Source organism: Leptodactylus fuscus, chromosome 10, assembly GCF_031893055.1.
Source record: "Leptodactylus fuscus isolate aLepFus1 chromosome 10, aLepFus1.hap2, whole genome shotgun sequence".
Lineage (NCBI taxonomy): Eukaryota > Metazoa > Chordata > Amphibia > Anura > Leptodactylidae > Leptodactylus > Leptodactylus fuscus.
The window spans coordinates 68377662-68394412 of record NC_134274.1 but is presented as its reverse complement, the minus strand read 5'-3'; the positions used below and the strand labels follow the sequence as shown (position 1 = coordinate 68394412).

The following is a 16751-nucleotide window of genomic DNA, read 5'->3' as shown; positions in this document are numbered from 1 at the left end:
TATTCCCAATATACTCTTTGAATTCCCAGTCAGACAATGGCACTGTATACCAGTAGTAAAAATTGTGGGTGCACGTAACCCCAATATATTCTTTGAATTACCAGTCAGAAACTGGCACTATATGGCAGTAGCAAGAAATGAGGGTATTTATAACCCCAATATATTCTTTGAATTCCCAGTCAGACAATGGCACTGTATACCAGTAGTAAAAATTGTGGGTGCACGTAACCCCAATATATTCTTTGAATTACCAGTCAGAAACTGGCACTATATGGCAGTAGCAAGAAATGAGGGTATTTGTATTCCCAATATACTCTTTGAATTCCCAGTCAGACAATGGCACTGTATACCAGTAGTAAAAATTGTGGGTGCACGTAACCCCAATATATTCTTTGAATTACCAGTCAGAAACTGGCACTATATGGCAGTAGCAACAAATGAGGGTATTTGTATTCCCAATATACTCTTTGAATTCCCAGTCAGACAATGGCACTGTATACCAGTAGTAAAAATTGTGGGTGCACGTAACCCCAATATATTCTTTGAATTCCCAGTCAGACACTGGCACTATATGGCAGTAGCAAGAAATGAGGGTATTTGTATTCCCAATATATTCTTTGAATTCCCAGTCAGACAATGGCACTGTATACCAGTAGTAAAAATTGTGGGTGCACGTAACCCCAATATATTCTTTGAATTACCAGTCAGAAACTGGCACTATATGGCAGTAGCAAGAAATGAGGGTATTTGTATTCCCAATATACTCTTTGAATTCCCAGTCAGACAATGGCACTGTATACCAGTAGTAAAAATTGTGGGTGCACGTAACCCCAATATATTCTTTGAATTACCAGTCAGAAACTGGCACTATATGGCAGTAGCAAGAAATGAGGGTATTTATAACCCCAATATATTCTTTGAATTCCCAGTCAGAAACTGGCACTATATGGCAGTAGCAAGAAATGAGGGTATTTATAACCCCAATATATTCTTTGAATTACCAGTCAGACACTGGCACTATATGGCAGTAGCAAGAAATGAGGGTATTTATAACCCCAATATATTCTTTGAATTCCCAGTCAGACAATGGCACTGTATACCAGTAGTAAAAATTGTGGGTGCACGTAACCCCAATATATTCTTTGAATTACCAGTCAGAAACTGGCACTATATGGCAGTAGCAAGAAATGAGGGTATTTGTATTCCCAATATACTCTTTGAATTCCCAGTCAGACAATGGCACTGTATACCAGTAGTAAAAATTGTGGGTGCACGTAACCCCAATATATTCTTTGAATTCCCAGTCAGACACTGGCACTATATGGCAGTAGCAAGAAATGAGGGTATTTGTATTCCCAATATATTCTTTGAATTCCCAGTCAGACAATGGCACTGTATACCAGTAGTAAAAATTGTGGGTGCACGTAACCCCAATATATTCTTTGAATTACCAGTCAGAAACTGGCACTATATGGCAGTAGCAAGAAATGAGGGTATTTGTATTCCCAATATACTCTTTGAATTCCCAGTCAGACAATGGCACTGTATACCAGTAGTAAAAAATGTGGGTGCACGTAACCCCAATATATTCTTTGAATTACCAGTCAGAAACTGGCACTATATGGCAGTAGCAAGAAATGAGGGTATTTATATTCCCAATATATTCTTTGAATTCCCAGTCAGACAATGGCACTGTATACCAGTAGTAAAAATTGTGGGTGCACGTAACCCCAATATATTCTTTGAATTACCAGTCAGAAACTGGCACTATATGGCAGTAGCAAGAAATGAGGGTATTTATAACCCCAATATATTCTTTGAATTCCCAGTCAGACAATGGCACTGTATACCAGTAGTAAAAATTGTGGGTGCACGTAACCCCAATATATTCTTTGAATTCCCAGTCAGACACTGGCACTATATGGCAGTAGCAAGAAATGAGGGTATTTGTATTCCCAATATATTCTTTGAATTCCCAGTCAGACAATGGCACTGTATACCAGTAGTAAAAATTGTGGGTGCACGTAACCCCAATATATTCTTTGAATTACCAGTCAGACACTGGCACTATATGGCAGTAGCAAGAAATGAGGGTATTTGTATTCCCAATATATTCTTTGAATTCCCAGTCAGACAATGGCACTGTATACCAGTAGTAAAAATTGTGGGTGCACGTAACCCCAATATATTCTTTGAATTACCAGTCAGAAACTGGCACTATATGGCAGTAGCAAGAAATGAGGGTATTTGTATTCCCAATATATTCTTTGAATTCCCAGTCAGACAATGGCACTGTATACCAGTAGTAAAAATTGTGGGTGTATATAGCCCCAATTCTATTGCTAGGGGACTTGCAGGGTATTTCTGGGGTGAAGGTGGGGGGGCACACCGTTGGAACGGGTATCGGGGTATATATCGGGTATACGGGAATACACTGACAGTGTATTCCATTCAGGATCCTGGGAAAGCTGGGTTGCGGCGATTGAGCCCGTCAGTGCCACGTTACACTGACAAGCTTCTCCCTGGAATTTAGCTCTTATAAGAGCTGTTGGTTGTCTTCTCCTTCCTATCCTAGCCTGTCCCTGCCTACCCAGAATCTAAGCCCTAGCTAGCTGGACGGAAACCTCCGTCCTTGGTGAATTGCAAGCTCAGAATGACGCGAACCTGGGCGGCGCTGTTCTTTTAAATTAGAGGTCACATGTTTTCGGCAGCCAATGGGTTTTGCCTACTTTTTTCAACGTCACCGGTGTCGTAGTTCCTGTCCCACCTACCCTGCGCTGTTATTGGAGCAAAAAAGGCGCCAGGGAAGGTGGGAGGGGAATCGAGTAATGGCGCACTTTACCACGCGGTGTTCGATTCGATTCGAACATGCCGAACAGCCTAATATCCGATCGAACATGAGTTCGATAGAACACTGTTCGCTCATCTCTATTTTTTACCACTCTATTAAAAATTAAAATAAAAATCCGATTTCAACTGAAAAATATAGTTATATAAAATATATAAAACAAAATTCATATCCTTTTTTAAAACAAGTAAAATAAGTTCAAAGAATTTTCTCACGTGTCCCGAGATTCACGAGAATTGACGAGAATCTCGCCCACACTGCGTTAACTTGTTAATTTATTAATGATAAAAACGAACAATTTCTACGTTTTTAACATGTTAATGTAAATTATTCAAGTATTTTAGTAGTATTTATTACTAAAACTATTTATGTATTTGTATTTAAAATACTTCAGTAATAAGTATTTTGTATTTTGTATTTAAAATACTTTCCCAAAGTATTTTCCTGAACACTGATTACACCGACCCAGAGTAGAGAGGTTTCCTCTCCAACTAGGAAAATGCAAGCGGAAAACTACTACCACTTGGGGACCCCCCCCCCCCCCCCCCTCGGCAGGGCTGGGGTGCATGGTTGAGTTTTCTTGGCCTAGCAGGCGGCACATCATCCACCTTACTATTCCCATCCTCTGGTTCCCTCCATCTAGGTTGCGGCATAAGAGGCTGTGATGCCTGTGATGGGGCTGTGCTGTTTGTTATGGGTGCTCTGCTGCTATTAACAGGGTGGCTGTGCTGGCTATTATGAGAGGTGTGCTGGTTATTATGGGATAATAACTGGGGCATTATCATACAGGCCCAAAGCCTATGCTAGCAGTAACAGACTATTGCTACTACCACAGGCTTTGGCCCTATATGGTAATATCCCAGACCATGTAACATCTGGGATATTACCATATAGGCCTGAAGCCGGCTAGGATTAACATGAGCACAAACAGAATGTCATGCATTTCCCCCCCTCGGCTTATACTTCAGTCAATAAATTTTCCCCGTTTTTTGTGGTAAAATGTGTGTGTGGTCGGCTTATTTTTGGGTCGACTTATACTCGAGTATATACGGTATGTATATTTGCAAAAAATATTTAACTTTTTATTGTCTACAAATTTAAATGTGACTATGTTTGTGGGGAATACCTTTTAAGGTCCCAGAAAGTATTTTACCCTGTGCAGAATTGTATATTAAAAGCATATGGAGCCGCTTGTATATTATGCAAAATAAAATGTTTCTATCAGAAAAAAGAAATAGAGCCGTTTGTGGCTACAGTGCTATGATAAAGTCTGTTTCACCTCTACCAAAAGACCCCTTTTATTTTTCGTACTGAATGATATTATTTTACAATATCAAATTTAATACAAAGGGAAACCAATTCATTTTAAGGCAATTATTCAAGCATTTATTAAAGGGGTATTCCCACGTCGCATACTCACCAGTCTTCACTGCTGTAAAATCTTCTTTCTTCCTGGTTTCTTGCATCATTTGGTGGGCGGGGTTTCACGTGCAATAGACACAGGAATAGCTAGAAACACAGGCTCGCTCCCATGCACTTAGCTCCTCCTCACTCCCCCCTTAGAGCAGGCCGATACATCACTTGACTTTTGAGCAGATAAGTCAGGGCTGTGTCAACAATGAATTGAATAAAGTAAGATGGTGGACAAACAAAGCAGTTTTGCTGAAGCAATGTATTTAGGAAAAGTCTTACATCCACATTAACAAGCAGTATAGATAGGATCCTTGTGATGGGACAACCCCTTTAAAGGAATAAAGTTATCCAGCACCCATACCACCAAGCTGAAAAATCCCCTTTAATATTAGGAAGTAGTTGTGTCACCCTTTGCAGTAATAATATTTGCATTCTATAATTTGATAGCAATCAATCTTTCAAATCTCAATACTAGATATTTTTACTGTTACCAGAAGTCTTAAAGGGGTTGTACAATTAAGGACACTTAGCCCCTGTCCACAGGCTATGAGATAAGCATAAGATTGCTGAGGCTTCAACCGCTATGTCCCGAAACAATCATTCCAGATGATATTCTCTGACAGTGCGTGCTGCTCCATAACTGTGAATGCAAGAACACTGGCCCTCCATTCCTAGAGAAGCTGTAGAGGACGTTTGGTAGCCCATTCCCCCCATTCTCTATGCTGTGGATAGTTCCGAAGTTTCCTTAATGGCACAAACCCTTTAGAGTAGTCACTCCAAAATCTCTACAAAAATTACAAGAATCTCAAGAAATGTCAAAACATTGTTCAGATGTGCAATGTGGAAATGAGTAATGACAAAAGAGACCAAGTACAATACACCAAGGAATCATGTAACAATAACAAAAATTCATGTTGATTCTAGAAAGGAGTGTAATGCTGGCGAAAGGGATATTCTCATGAAACATTTATCAGCTATTCACTGGATAGCTAATATATGTAACCTTGGGGGGGGGGGGAGTCAAGCCAATAACAGGTAACATAGGGAGCTTTGTTCCCATATTCCCTGTCATCATGGTGATTAGGAGTTTATATGGAGTGGAATCTCACAAGGCACAGCACCATACTCAATGGGAGTTATAGAACCATCTCCAGGAGAGCCCTGCCAGTTACTTCCATACAGTCGTATGGAGCTGCAGAATGTGTGATTGACTATTGCTTTATATAAACAGCATTGCATTGTAGCTGTGAAGTTAAAGGCAGTATGCCTTGTGGCCCTTGGTTGTCTATTGGTGATGGTTCCAGTCGTCAGACCTCCACCCATACAGCATTGCTAACCCATCCAGTGGGTAGGTGATAACTGTTTTTCATTAGAATAACCATTTAGGTCAGCTTCACATGAGTGGGTTCAGTCTGTGAAAAACAAGCCAGGTGTACTCTGAGCTCAGAGACCCTGATCATCAGTGGCATAACTACAGCAATAGCAGCAGAGGCAGCTGCCACAGGGCTCGGGACATTAGGGTACCGGTGACAGCCGCTACCGCTGCTATCATTATACTTGGGGATCTTTTCGTACCCCCGAGTATAATGATCACTGTTACTTACCTCTCCACGATCCTGCCAGGCCTCCTTCCTGACGTCCTTTCTGACATCTCTGACGTCACATGAACCCGGCCTGCGTCCCGGGTCATGTGACGTCCAACGTTGTTGAAGAAGGACGGCAGCGGAGGCCGACAGCGTAGGAGCTGGGGGACAGGTAAGAAACAGTAGCTTTTTATGTTTTTATTCCCCGGGTCTCCGATTATTATACTCTGGGGTCTGAAAAGACCCCAGAGTATAATAATTGTTTATGGGTGTCTACAGTGGGACATAATAGTGTGTGCAGGGGACACTATGGGGGATAATACTGTGTGCAGGGGACACTATGGGGGATAATACTGTGTGCAGGGGCCACTATTGGGGATAATACTATGTGCAGAGGCCACTATTGGGGATAATACTGTGTGCAGGAGCTACTATGGGGGATAATACTGTGTGCAGGGGCCACTAAGGGACATAATACTGTGTGCAGGGGCCACTAAGGGACATAATACTGTGTGCAGGGGCCACTATGGGGCATAATACTGTGTGCAGGGGCCACTATGGGACATAATACTGTGTGCAGGGGCCACTATGGGGCATAATACTGTGTGCAGGGGCCACTATGGGGCATAATACTGTGTGCAGGGGCCACTATGGGACATAATACTGTGTGCAGGGGACACTATGGGGGATAATACTGTGTGCAGGGGCCACTATGGGGGATAATACTGTGTGCAGGGGCCACTATGGGGGATAATACTGTGTGCAGGGGACACTATTGGGGATAATACTGTGTGCAGGAGCTACTATGGGGGATAATATTGTGTGCAGGGGCCACTAAGGGACATAATACTGTTTGCAGGGGCCACTAAGGGACATAATACTGTGTGCAGGGGCCACTATTGGGGATAATACTGTGTGCAGGAGCTACTATGGGGGATAATACTGTGTGCAGGGGCCACTAAGGGACATAATACTGTGTGCAGGGGCCACTAAGGGACATAATACTGTGTGAGCAGGGGCCACTATGGGGGATAATACTGTGTGAAGGGGCCACTATGGGGCATAATAGAACACGCAGGAATGCGTAGGAGGGGGTCGGTCAAGGTCTTCGGTGTCAGTTGGGGGGGGGGGCATGTCAAAAGTTTGCCACGGGGCCCCGCCATTCCTAGTTACGCCACTGCCGATCATAGTCATGCATGCCCCTACTTCAGTATGAGGACAGTAATCCTGCAGGGAGGCAGAGACTTTCAGCATCATGGCAAGTGACATGGCATGCTGGGAGTCCACATCCTGGCTCAGGATTTTGATTTGGGAAACATGACTGACATCTGGTCAGAACCCACCAGCATGAATCCAGCCTTAGGCTAAGGCCACACAGCTTTTTTGTTGCAGATTTTGCTACAGCTTTTTTGAGCCAAAGCCAAGCATGGCTACAAATGGCAAGAGAAATCTATAGGAAGTACTTCTACTTCTACCTCCTTCTCAGTACACTGCTGGGTCTGAATTGTAAAAAACGCAGAAAATTCTGCAAAAATACAAGCTGCATTTGAGACAACTCATATAAGTTTGCCTTCATCTAATTTTTAACATCATATAAATAGAAAATATTGCAAACCATCAATTTTATTCTGATCCAAAGTGAATGATCACACCTTGAACAGTCCAAGATAAGAAAATGCTCCTTTATTTGGTACATATTATAAAATGCATACAGGTATTAGTGCATAGGTAAATATCCAAACAACTTAAATGTAATTTGTATAAAAAAAACAGTATATACTGTAGGTAGAAGAGATTACATAGATGCAGAATAGACGTGCATAGGTGGGAGCTGCCTTCATGTTACCAGGAGTCTTTGTTCACATTATCTGGGAAATCTTATGGATGGAAGAATGCAAACATGGACCTGACAGGATGATTCCAGCGGTGACATGTTGCTACATAAGTGCAGGTTTATACATGCAGAGCAATGTCTCACATCAAAAGATTGCTATAAAAATATATTTCTATGGTTAGATTTCTATCTGTTACTGATTTTAGAAATGATTAGAGCAATACCTGTTGCTTACATTGCACATGTTGTTGGCATTAGGTTTATTTCGAGAGAACGTATCAGCTCTGTGGTCATTTCATAGAAAGTGTCAATTCTAAGGCAGCTTTTCTTGGAATTTAGCACCCGTCCTTTATTATCTTTCTGGATATGTATTACGCTAATGACCACAGTCATTACCATTACCCTAGGTGTGTCAGAGTTTATAGAGGGGTGGGAACACCCAGTTGTCAATTTATCCATACATTTTTAAGCAAAAGTGAGTGGTGTTCGTATTCCAAATTAGATCCCAGCTATTTAAAGGGATTCTACCATTAAAACCCTTTTTTTTGTGGCTAAGATGCCTCTATCTTCGGCTGGATCCTCCCCTTCTTTCTTCAGCGTCACCTCCGACGCCTGTGCAGTTGGCTCTGCCAGTAAGACACTAGTAGAGCCGACTGCGCATGCCGACCAGTGGCCATAGTTCCAAGGCTGCAATTGCGCGCATGTGCAGTCGGCTCTACTAGTGTCTCACTGGCAGAGCCAACTGCGCAGGCGTTGGAGGTGACGACAGAGAAGGGGAGGATCCAGTCGAAGATAGAGGCGTCGCTGGAGCCTGTTCTCGAGCAGCAGTGGGGACGCCCCCATCGCATTTTCAGCGCTGGGGCCCACCCCCATCGCTGCGAGAGAACTCATTTGCATACTGGTAAAAAACGGTATTTCTAAGGAACGGCACGGCGGAGACCACGTCTAAAGGTAAGAGACGTATAGCCTTTCTAAAGGCTATTCCGACGTCTTATCCACACAAAAAAAAGGGTTTTAATGGTAGAATCCCTTTAATACTAAAAATATACTTTGTGAAAATGTGCATCATGGTATATTATATTGCCTTTTCGAGGCTTCTTACTATGTCAATTGTCTATTATATATGAAAGTTGAAAATCATCCAAAATTTTCTTAAGATAAATTGATCGATAAACCACATCCAGTTATCTGGAGGCATGAAATATAATTCTGCATATAAGTTTTCATGCAGGAGATAGAGAACAGTTTGCTCTGCATATACCAACCACTGTATAAGAGGATACATTTCTGATCTGAATATTTCACATTCATGTAGGTTACAGTGAATTAGAACTCAGTTCCATACAGAAAGTGAATATATTTCATATTTTGTAGGGCAATGCATTCTTTCCATTAATCCAGTGCTTTTTATTTTATTTTCCTGTTTATAATACATTGATTTTGGTTTACAGTAAGGTTTTTATTAGAAATTAGATGTAACTGTGAACTAGAAGAGGGTATAATACCAAGAGGGTCTGTGCAGGGTCTAGTCGCACTGTGCTCATGCCGTTCTTCTAAATGTTGTATCATAATTTATATTCATGCCCTTAAAGGGAGTCTGTCACCAGGGGGAAGCATATTAAACCAGTAATATGCCCTTTCCCCCCCATGAAAAATTGCACCTTTGTTGGTGAAATTTTCATAAAATGACCTTATACATTAGATTTCAGCCAAACCTTCCAGTTTTCAAGAACACATGCAGAACAAATGAGTGTTTGGTCAACAGCTATGGTCAGCTTTAGACCCAATGTACTCAGCAAAACCATGTGCAGGGAACTTGTATATAACTGTAATATGGAGCTGTATGGATGCTATATGGTATCATATGGCACTACATTGCACTATATGGCGTTATACTATACTATAAGGAAGTTCTCAACTAGAAAAAAGGTTTATAGAGAAAATATTTCTGACTTACGGGGAATAGGGAAGAGTTTATACAGACCACAAATAAAATCTACCGCTGTAAGGAATTGGTGTTGATTTCAAGCATAACTCAAGCCAGACTTCCATATGGCTTTGGCCCCACATTGAGGAAATGTAACTTTTTGTTGCAGATTTTGCTGCAGTTTTTTGAGCCAAAGCCAGAAGTGGATTGAGCAGATGGTAGTAATATAAGTACTTCCTACATATTCTCCATTCTTTTTGTAGTCATTCTTGGTTTTGGCCACAAAATCTGTATAAAAAAAAGCTGCATTTCCACAATGTGGGGTCTCAGACTAAATTGGGATTCCATTTTGATACCGATGGCCTGTCTTCAGGATACAACATTAGTATCAGATCAGTCGGTGCCTTACTCACAAATACAACAGTCGTTTGTGTCAGAACCTATAGAGGGAATGGAGCCAAAGCAGAAGGTCCCATCCACCATAGAGTGGCCCATTCACTTGATTGGAGACCTTCTGCTTTCAGCTTCATCCACAAACACGTCCAGTGTTGGAGGCTGCCTAGAATACCAGAACAGTATGGGGTTCAGGTGTCTGACCCCCACTGATCTGATACTGTTGACGGTATATAGCGGTATATAAAACCAAACTCAGCCAAACCATGTTTCAGCTTCAGAAGTCACGCTAAGGAATGATTGGCAGTAAAAGCTTTCATTACTTTCTCATTAAAGTCATGTACATTTCTTAGCCTGCCAGAAAAATAGTGGATATGCTTTGTATGGGTGGCCATACACATTAAATAACTGGTGGCATATCATAGACATGCAAACTTGACTTGAAAAAATGCTTGTTTTTTCAACAGAGCTAGACACCACTAACCATGATTTATCCAGACCGGGTGATAAACCGGCAGTATCTGAAATCATCAGGATTGGCCAAGTACAATTTATATCAATTCTTCATTTAATATGTATACACAAATGCACTTGTGTGAAAGAATTTTCTGGCTTAGAATTGGTTTTTAAAATAGCAGTACTTACCTCACCCATCCCCCACTACTTCACCCTTACTGACACCCTGCTAGTCTCTACTTCCTGATCCTGTTACATACAGTGCCTTGCGAAAGTATTTGGCCCCCTTGAACTTTTCAACCTTTTGCCACATTTCAGGCTTCAAACATAAAGATATCAAATAAAGACACAATTATGAAGTGGAACAAAATTTATTGGATATTTTAAACTTTTTTAACAAATAAAAAACTGAAAAGTGGGGCGTGCAAAATTATTCGGCCCCCTTGCGTTAATACTTTGTAGCGCCACCTTTGGCTGTGATTGCAGCTACAAGTCACTTGGGGTTTGTCTCTATCAGTTTTGCACATGGAGAGACTGAAATCGCTGCCCATTCTTCCTTGCAAAACAGCTCAAGCTCAGTGAGGTTGGATGGAGACGTTTGTGAACAGCAGTTTTCAGCTCTTTCCACAGATTCTCCATTGGATTAAGGTCTGGACCGTGACTTGGCCATTCTAACACCTGGATACGTTTATTTGGGAACCATTCCATTGTAGATTTTATGTTATGTTTTGGTTGGTTGTCTTGTTGGAAGATAAATCTCCATCCCAGTCTCAGGTCTTTTGCAGACTCCAACAGGTTTTCTTCCAGAATGGTCCTGTATTTGGCTCCATCCATCTTTTCATCAATTTTAACCATCTTCCCTGTCCCTGCTGAAGAAAAGCAGGCCCAAACCATGATGCTGCCACCACCTGTTTGACAGTGAGGATGATGTGTTCAGGGTGATGAGCTGTGTTGCATTTACGCCAAACATATCATTTTGCATTGTGGCCAAAATGTTGGATTTTGGTTTCATCTGACCAGAGCATCTTCTTCCACATGTTTGGTGTCTCCCAAGTGGCTTGTGGCAAACTTTAACCTAGACCTTTTATTGATATCTCTGAGAAGTGGCTTTCTTCTTGCTACTCTTCCATAAAGGCCAGATTTGTGCACTGTATGACTGATTGTTGTCCTATGGACAGACTCTCCCACCTCAGCTGTAGATCTCTGCAGTTTATCCAGAGTGATCATGGGCCTCTTGGCTGCATCTCTGATCAGTCTTCCCCTTGTTTGAGATGAAAGTTTAGAGGGATGGCTGGGTCTTGGTAGATTTGCAGTGGTCTGATACTCCTTCCATTTCAATATGATTGCTTGCACAGTGCTCCTTGGGATGTTTAAAGCTTGGGAAATCTTTTTGTATCCAAATCTGGCTTTAAACTTCTCCACAACAGTATCTGGGACCTGCCTGGTGTGTTCCTTGGTCTTCATGTTGCTCTCTGCACTTTAAAAAGAACCCTGAGACTATCAAAGAGCAGGTGCATTTATACGGAGACTTGATTACGCACAGATGGATTCTATTTCTCATCATCAGTCATTAGGACAACATTGGATCATTCAGAGATCCTCACTGAACTGAACGGAGTGAGTTTGCTACACTGAAAGTAAAGGGGCCGAAGAATATTGCACACCACAGTTTTCAGTATTTCTTTGTTTAAAAAGCTTAAAATATCCAATAAATTTCGTTCCACTGCACAATTGTGTCCCACTTGTTGTTAATTCTTCCCCTAAAAATTTAAATTTGATATCTTTATGCTTGAAACCTGAAATGTGGCAAAAGTTTGAAAATTTCAAGGGGGCCGAATACTTTCGCAAGGCACTGTAAATGTCTCCTCAGCCAATCACTGGCTGAGGGAGGGCACCATGGTCAACAGTGGTTGGCTTAGAGCTCATAGATATTGTCTGTGTTTCGAAAGTGAACCAGGAAGTAGGGACCACCGTATGCATGAAGAGTTGGGTCTGAGTCTTAGTGAACTAAGAACTGCTTTTTGTTCTAACCCCTTAGCCTTTTTGAAAGCTTTATTCTATGATCGATAATCCCTTTAAGGGCTAGTATATTTTTCTTTTAAAATGATGACTTGGCTAAAAGCTTAGTGCTCCTAGTATCACAAACTTCAAGGGCATGGGGCATGAGATGGAAAAATTACACTTTAAAAACTACCAAAAACCAAAAGTTCAGTACAATGAAGCGGATCGTCTGACTAGATGATGTGTTTGCTTATGTGAAGTGACTAGGGTCATTGATCCCAATGGCTGAACACCTACATGAACAGTCCTGGCAGGTAACAGTTTAGTTTCTAACACCCACAAGTCACACAAGAAAAAAATGGGGTCACTGCAACCAAAAATTGTAAACCTGATCAAAGAAAAAGTGGTGGGAGTTTCTGATTATTATGCACATTTTGATACTGACACAATAATTTAAGTATATGAGCATTGTACTCGTAAATAGGAATTACAGTGTCGATGTTACAGTACGTAGATAAGGCTGGACTCTCACTGGACAGATTTATTCTAAGTAGTATAAATTATAACAGTAGTGTTCTCAGCACTGACACATTGTCTATGGTAGAATCACTCATTCTTACCAGTAATACCTGATTTCGATCACCAAAATTATACGTTTCTCCCTGAACAACCAGGAGTGGTAAGAAAGTCCTTAGAGATGAGACCATTAGATCATATTCATTGTATAATGAAGAGTTAAACAATTTTGTTATATAATAAATGCAGAAGACCCTTTGAGTTTTCGAGATGTTTGATGTATCTTAATTGGAACCACCATTAAGATCAATCTGTCCTATTAGTTATAATGTTACATTGCTTGGTACAGAAAAGATACGTAAAATATTTAGGGGAAATGTATTGGCCTGGAGACAACATTGAAGCTGGTCATACACATTAGATTAACGTTGGCCAAGTTCATAGCCGTCTAATGTGTATGGCAGTGTCCCAACGACTCATTACCAATGTGAAGAAAGATCCCTGATCCTCCAATTTCGGCTGTCAGAGGTGTCAGACTGTGGCTTACTCCCTTCTCCACATTCAGAATATGTGCTCAGCCAAAAATGCATATACCTTAGGGGGTCGGGATTAATAGTTGTTATGCAGTCAACTGTGTTGACTATGTGTATGGCCAGCTTTAGACTAGATGTAAGTCTGCCAGTTCTCCTAAGTTGGCGCTTTGAAGTCTCAGTCTCTGGGTGTAAACGAAAATGTCCCCAATTAAGGAATAGCAGATTTTAAAAGTTGTGAGGGATTGGGACAAAGTATAGAAAAGTTGCAGAACTCTTCATTATACAGTAATTACAAGGAATCAGTCACCATGAAAATGGCAACATTTTATAAAGCAGGAGGAGCTGAGCGGATTTATATATTTGCCCTATGGTTAGAAATAGTCATCTAGTCATAGGGGTGGTCCTGGCAGTGAGTTACAGCTATCTCTGTAAGTACATGCTATACATGAAAGGCTGTCACTCACTGAAAGGACCACCTACTTGACTATATGTTTGCCTCTAAGCATAGTAAAAGCAAAGCTATCTATAAGTATATAAAAAGTGATACAAAATATTCTCCCATGTAACAATATATAAGGGTGGGTTCACATCTGCGCTCCGGTCTCTGCTTTCAGGTTTCCATCGTCTGCTCGAGAAACTGGACAGGAGACGGAAACCGGCAGTCAATTTTCAAACCCATCTCCATGGCAAAACAGGTTTTTTTTTTTAACCGGACACAAAGCCGGACATGCAGGACTTAAAAAAAAAAAACAATTTCGCTGCTGAGACCACAAAATGCTCACAGACACTCATGGGCGGATACGGTTTGCCGGGTTTCCATCTCCTGTCTGCAGAAGATGGAAACCTGAAAGCGGAGACCGGGGCGCAGATGTGAACCCGTCCTAAGCTTGCTCAGCTCCTCCTCCTCTATATCATGTATTCTCATGGGTTCTCTTTAAGCCCATTACTAATGTAACTATCTGTGAATCATGTCCATGTCATACATGTTCTGTCTGCTCATATTTGTTGTGTAATGGATGTAAAGGGAAGGTATAAGAAATAGAAAACTGTTTCTGTTGATGCATGTTCTATCCTTAAGACAGTAGCGTAGGTACTGAAAACATATAGATTTTTAGAGTACAAAGTTGAGAAATAATAGTGCAGCCTAGCAAAGAGGACCTGTCTATTTTATTGCAGTAAATATTTGGATTCCCCATTGAAAAACAACAAAAAACAACTAATTTGGAACCCCACTTTTCAGAACTGTTTGTATGTTCCTTGGTTTTCTCATAGAATGTTATAAATAAATTAATAAGTAATAATTGATAAGTTGAAGACGCGTCCTTGTACAGTATGACAATTCAAGTCCATAGTGCTAGTGTCAAACTGTGTATACACATTGACACCGGGAATGGTAAGGCAGAGTTATCAATTTCATGTAATTTTATGTGGAATGCAAGTATTTGCTAACATAGACATGTCGGGAGTGGTGACAGGTCCATTTCAGTTTCAATGTCTTTGTGCTTCATTGGTATCTTTTTGCTAACCTTCAGTCACTTATCCATTTTCCAACTAATTTTAATTTTCCTATCAGAAATTGATACTTCCTTATAGGGGAAATGGTGAGAAAAATTGAAATAAGAAATCAGGGTAGAAAACAAATGTGTAATGGATACTAAGAATGCAAATTTTTCTTCTGCCCAGTTCAACCATTAGGGTACGTTCCCATGTTCTAGCTGCCACACAAAATAAAACCCAATTCATGGTGGTCAATAGCTGTGCAATTTTGTTGGTAAATCTGAGGTATATTTTCAAAATCATGAGCCATTTGCCACCATGGACGCACAGAATTTCACCCTTAAGTGGCAGTTGGATGGATGTACCCTCAAGGCAGGCACAGAAAGTTTGGCTGGCAATATTTTATATTGTTGGACATGTTGAACATTTTTAAGACATTCTGACCCTTTTTGAAAAAACCCCATAAAAAACATAATGAAGGAGTTTCTAAGTTCACATGTTGGCGAAGGTCATTTATTGCTGATTCTCACCTTGTTTGAACCCTTTTCTGAGCATCCCTGTAAGGCTTAAGTGCCACAATTGAAGAACCATGGAAAAAAAACAACTTACAAATTAACTTAATAAAGTTCAAAATCAGTGCAGCTGTCCATTCTGCAAACAGTGTTGAAATGACAAGTATCAAGTGTCCATCTCTATATATATATAGTAGAAGCACAATATGAACTGGAGTACTGTGTGCACTTGGAAGCCCGTGGAAGATTTGCAAGGAATCAGTACTGGGTAATAAGATTCACAAAATGTCTTCTGAGCCAGCACGTGATAGACAGTTTAACCTTTCACTTTCCTGTTGGCGAAAAGAAACAATTGGTAAGAAAAGGTTTGATACTGGTTTATATATTATAAATAGAGATGAGCGATCAGTAAAATATTCAATATTTGTTATTCATTTCGAATAGCCGCTCAATATTCGACCAGTCGATCAAATATCGAACCCCATTATAGTCTATGGAGAAACATGCTTTGTTTCAGGGGAACCCACCATTCGACTCAGGAGGGTCTCCAAGTCCACTATGACACCCCAGGAAATGATGGCAACACCTCTGGAATGCACCTGGGAAAGCAGGGGAAGCATGTCTGGGGGCATCTAACATGCCCAATTCACAGTTTTACCCCACCATCACAGCCTATCAACTACACACTTTCCACACTCAAAAAAACCTCTATCAAAGTGGGAAAATACCTGGAAACCTTATTTACTCCCCAAATGGATGGACAGAAACCCAAATTTAAGCTAAAGAAACATTAACAACCACCCCTTTAAATCACGTTGCCCATGACAACCACAGATGGAATAGGCAATGGGAAATTCAACAGTACCTACCCTTAACTGTCATTGTGGATGTGTGTGTGATGTGGTAAGACCTTCCAAAATTCACTTTTATGGCCCATAACGTGAGCCCTTCCAAATTAAGTTACAGGCCCTTAAGCTGAGCTACCAGCAGAGTTTTAGTCCCTTTAACTTAGTTCAGCCTTGCACCAGCAGAATTTTTTGCCCTTTGGATGAGTTGAGCCTTGCAGCAGCAGAGTGTTAGCCCCTTTAAAATTCTTAGCCCCTAAAACGGTGGTTCCAGAACCATCACTCTCATTGTGTTGGATTGATGCAGTGGATTGGACTGAGGACCCAGACATTGACCTTGATTTTAATTGGGAAATTGATAAAATTTTGGCATCAAGTCTTGGGGGTAACTTT

General features: G+C 41.0%; 1 protein-coding gene across 1 annotated transcript in view; it reads right to left on the bottom strand.

Annotated features, from left to right (window-relative positions):
- Positions 1-7512: 7512 nt before the first annotated feature.
- CXCL12 (C-X-C motif chemokine ligand 12) overlaps positions 7513-16751 on the bottom strand; it is a 64501-nt gene continuing 55262 nt past the window's right edge. Inside the window, exon 4 of the mRNA XM_075257805.1 lies at positions 7513-15845. Within this exon, the coding sequence (XP_075113906.1) occupies positions 15830-15845 (16 nt within the window). The 3' untranslated portion in view covers positions 7513-15829. The remainder of the gene's footprint in view (positions 15846-16751) is intronic.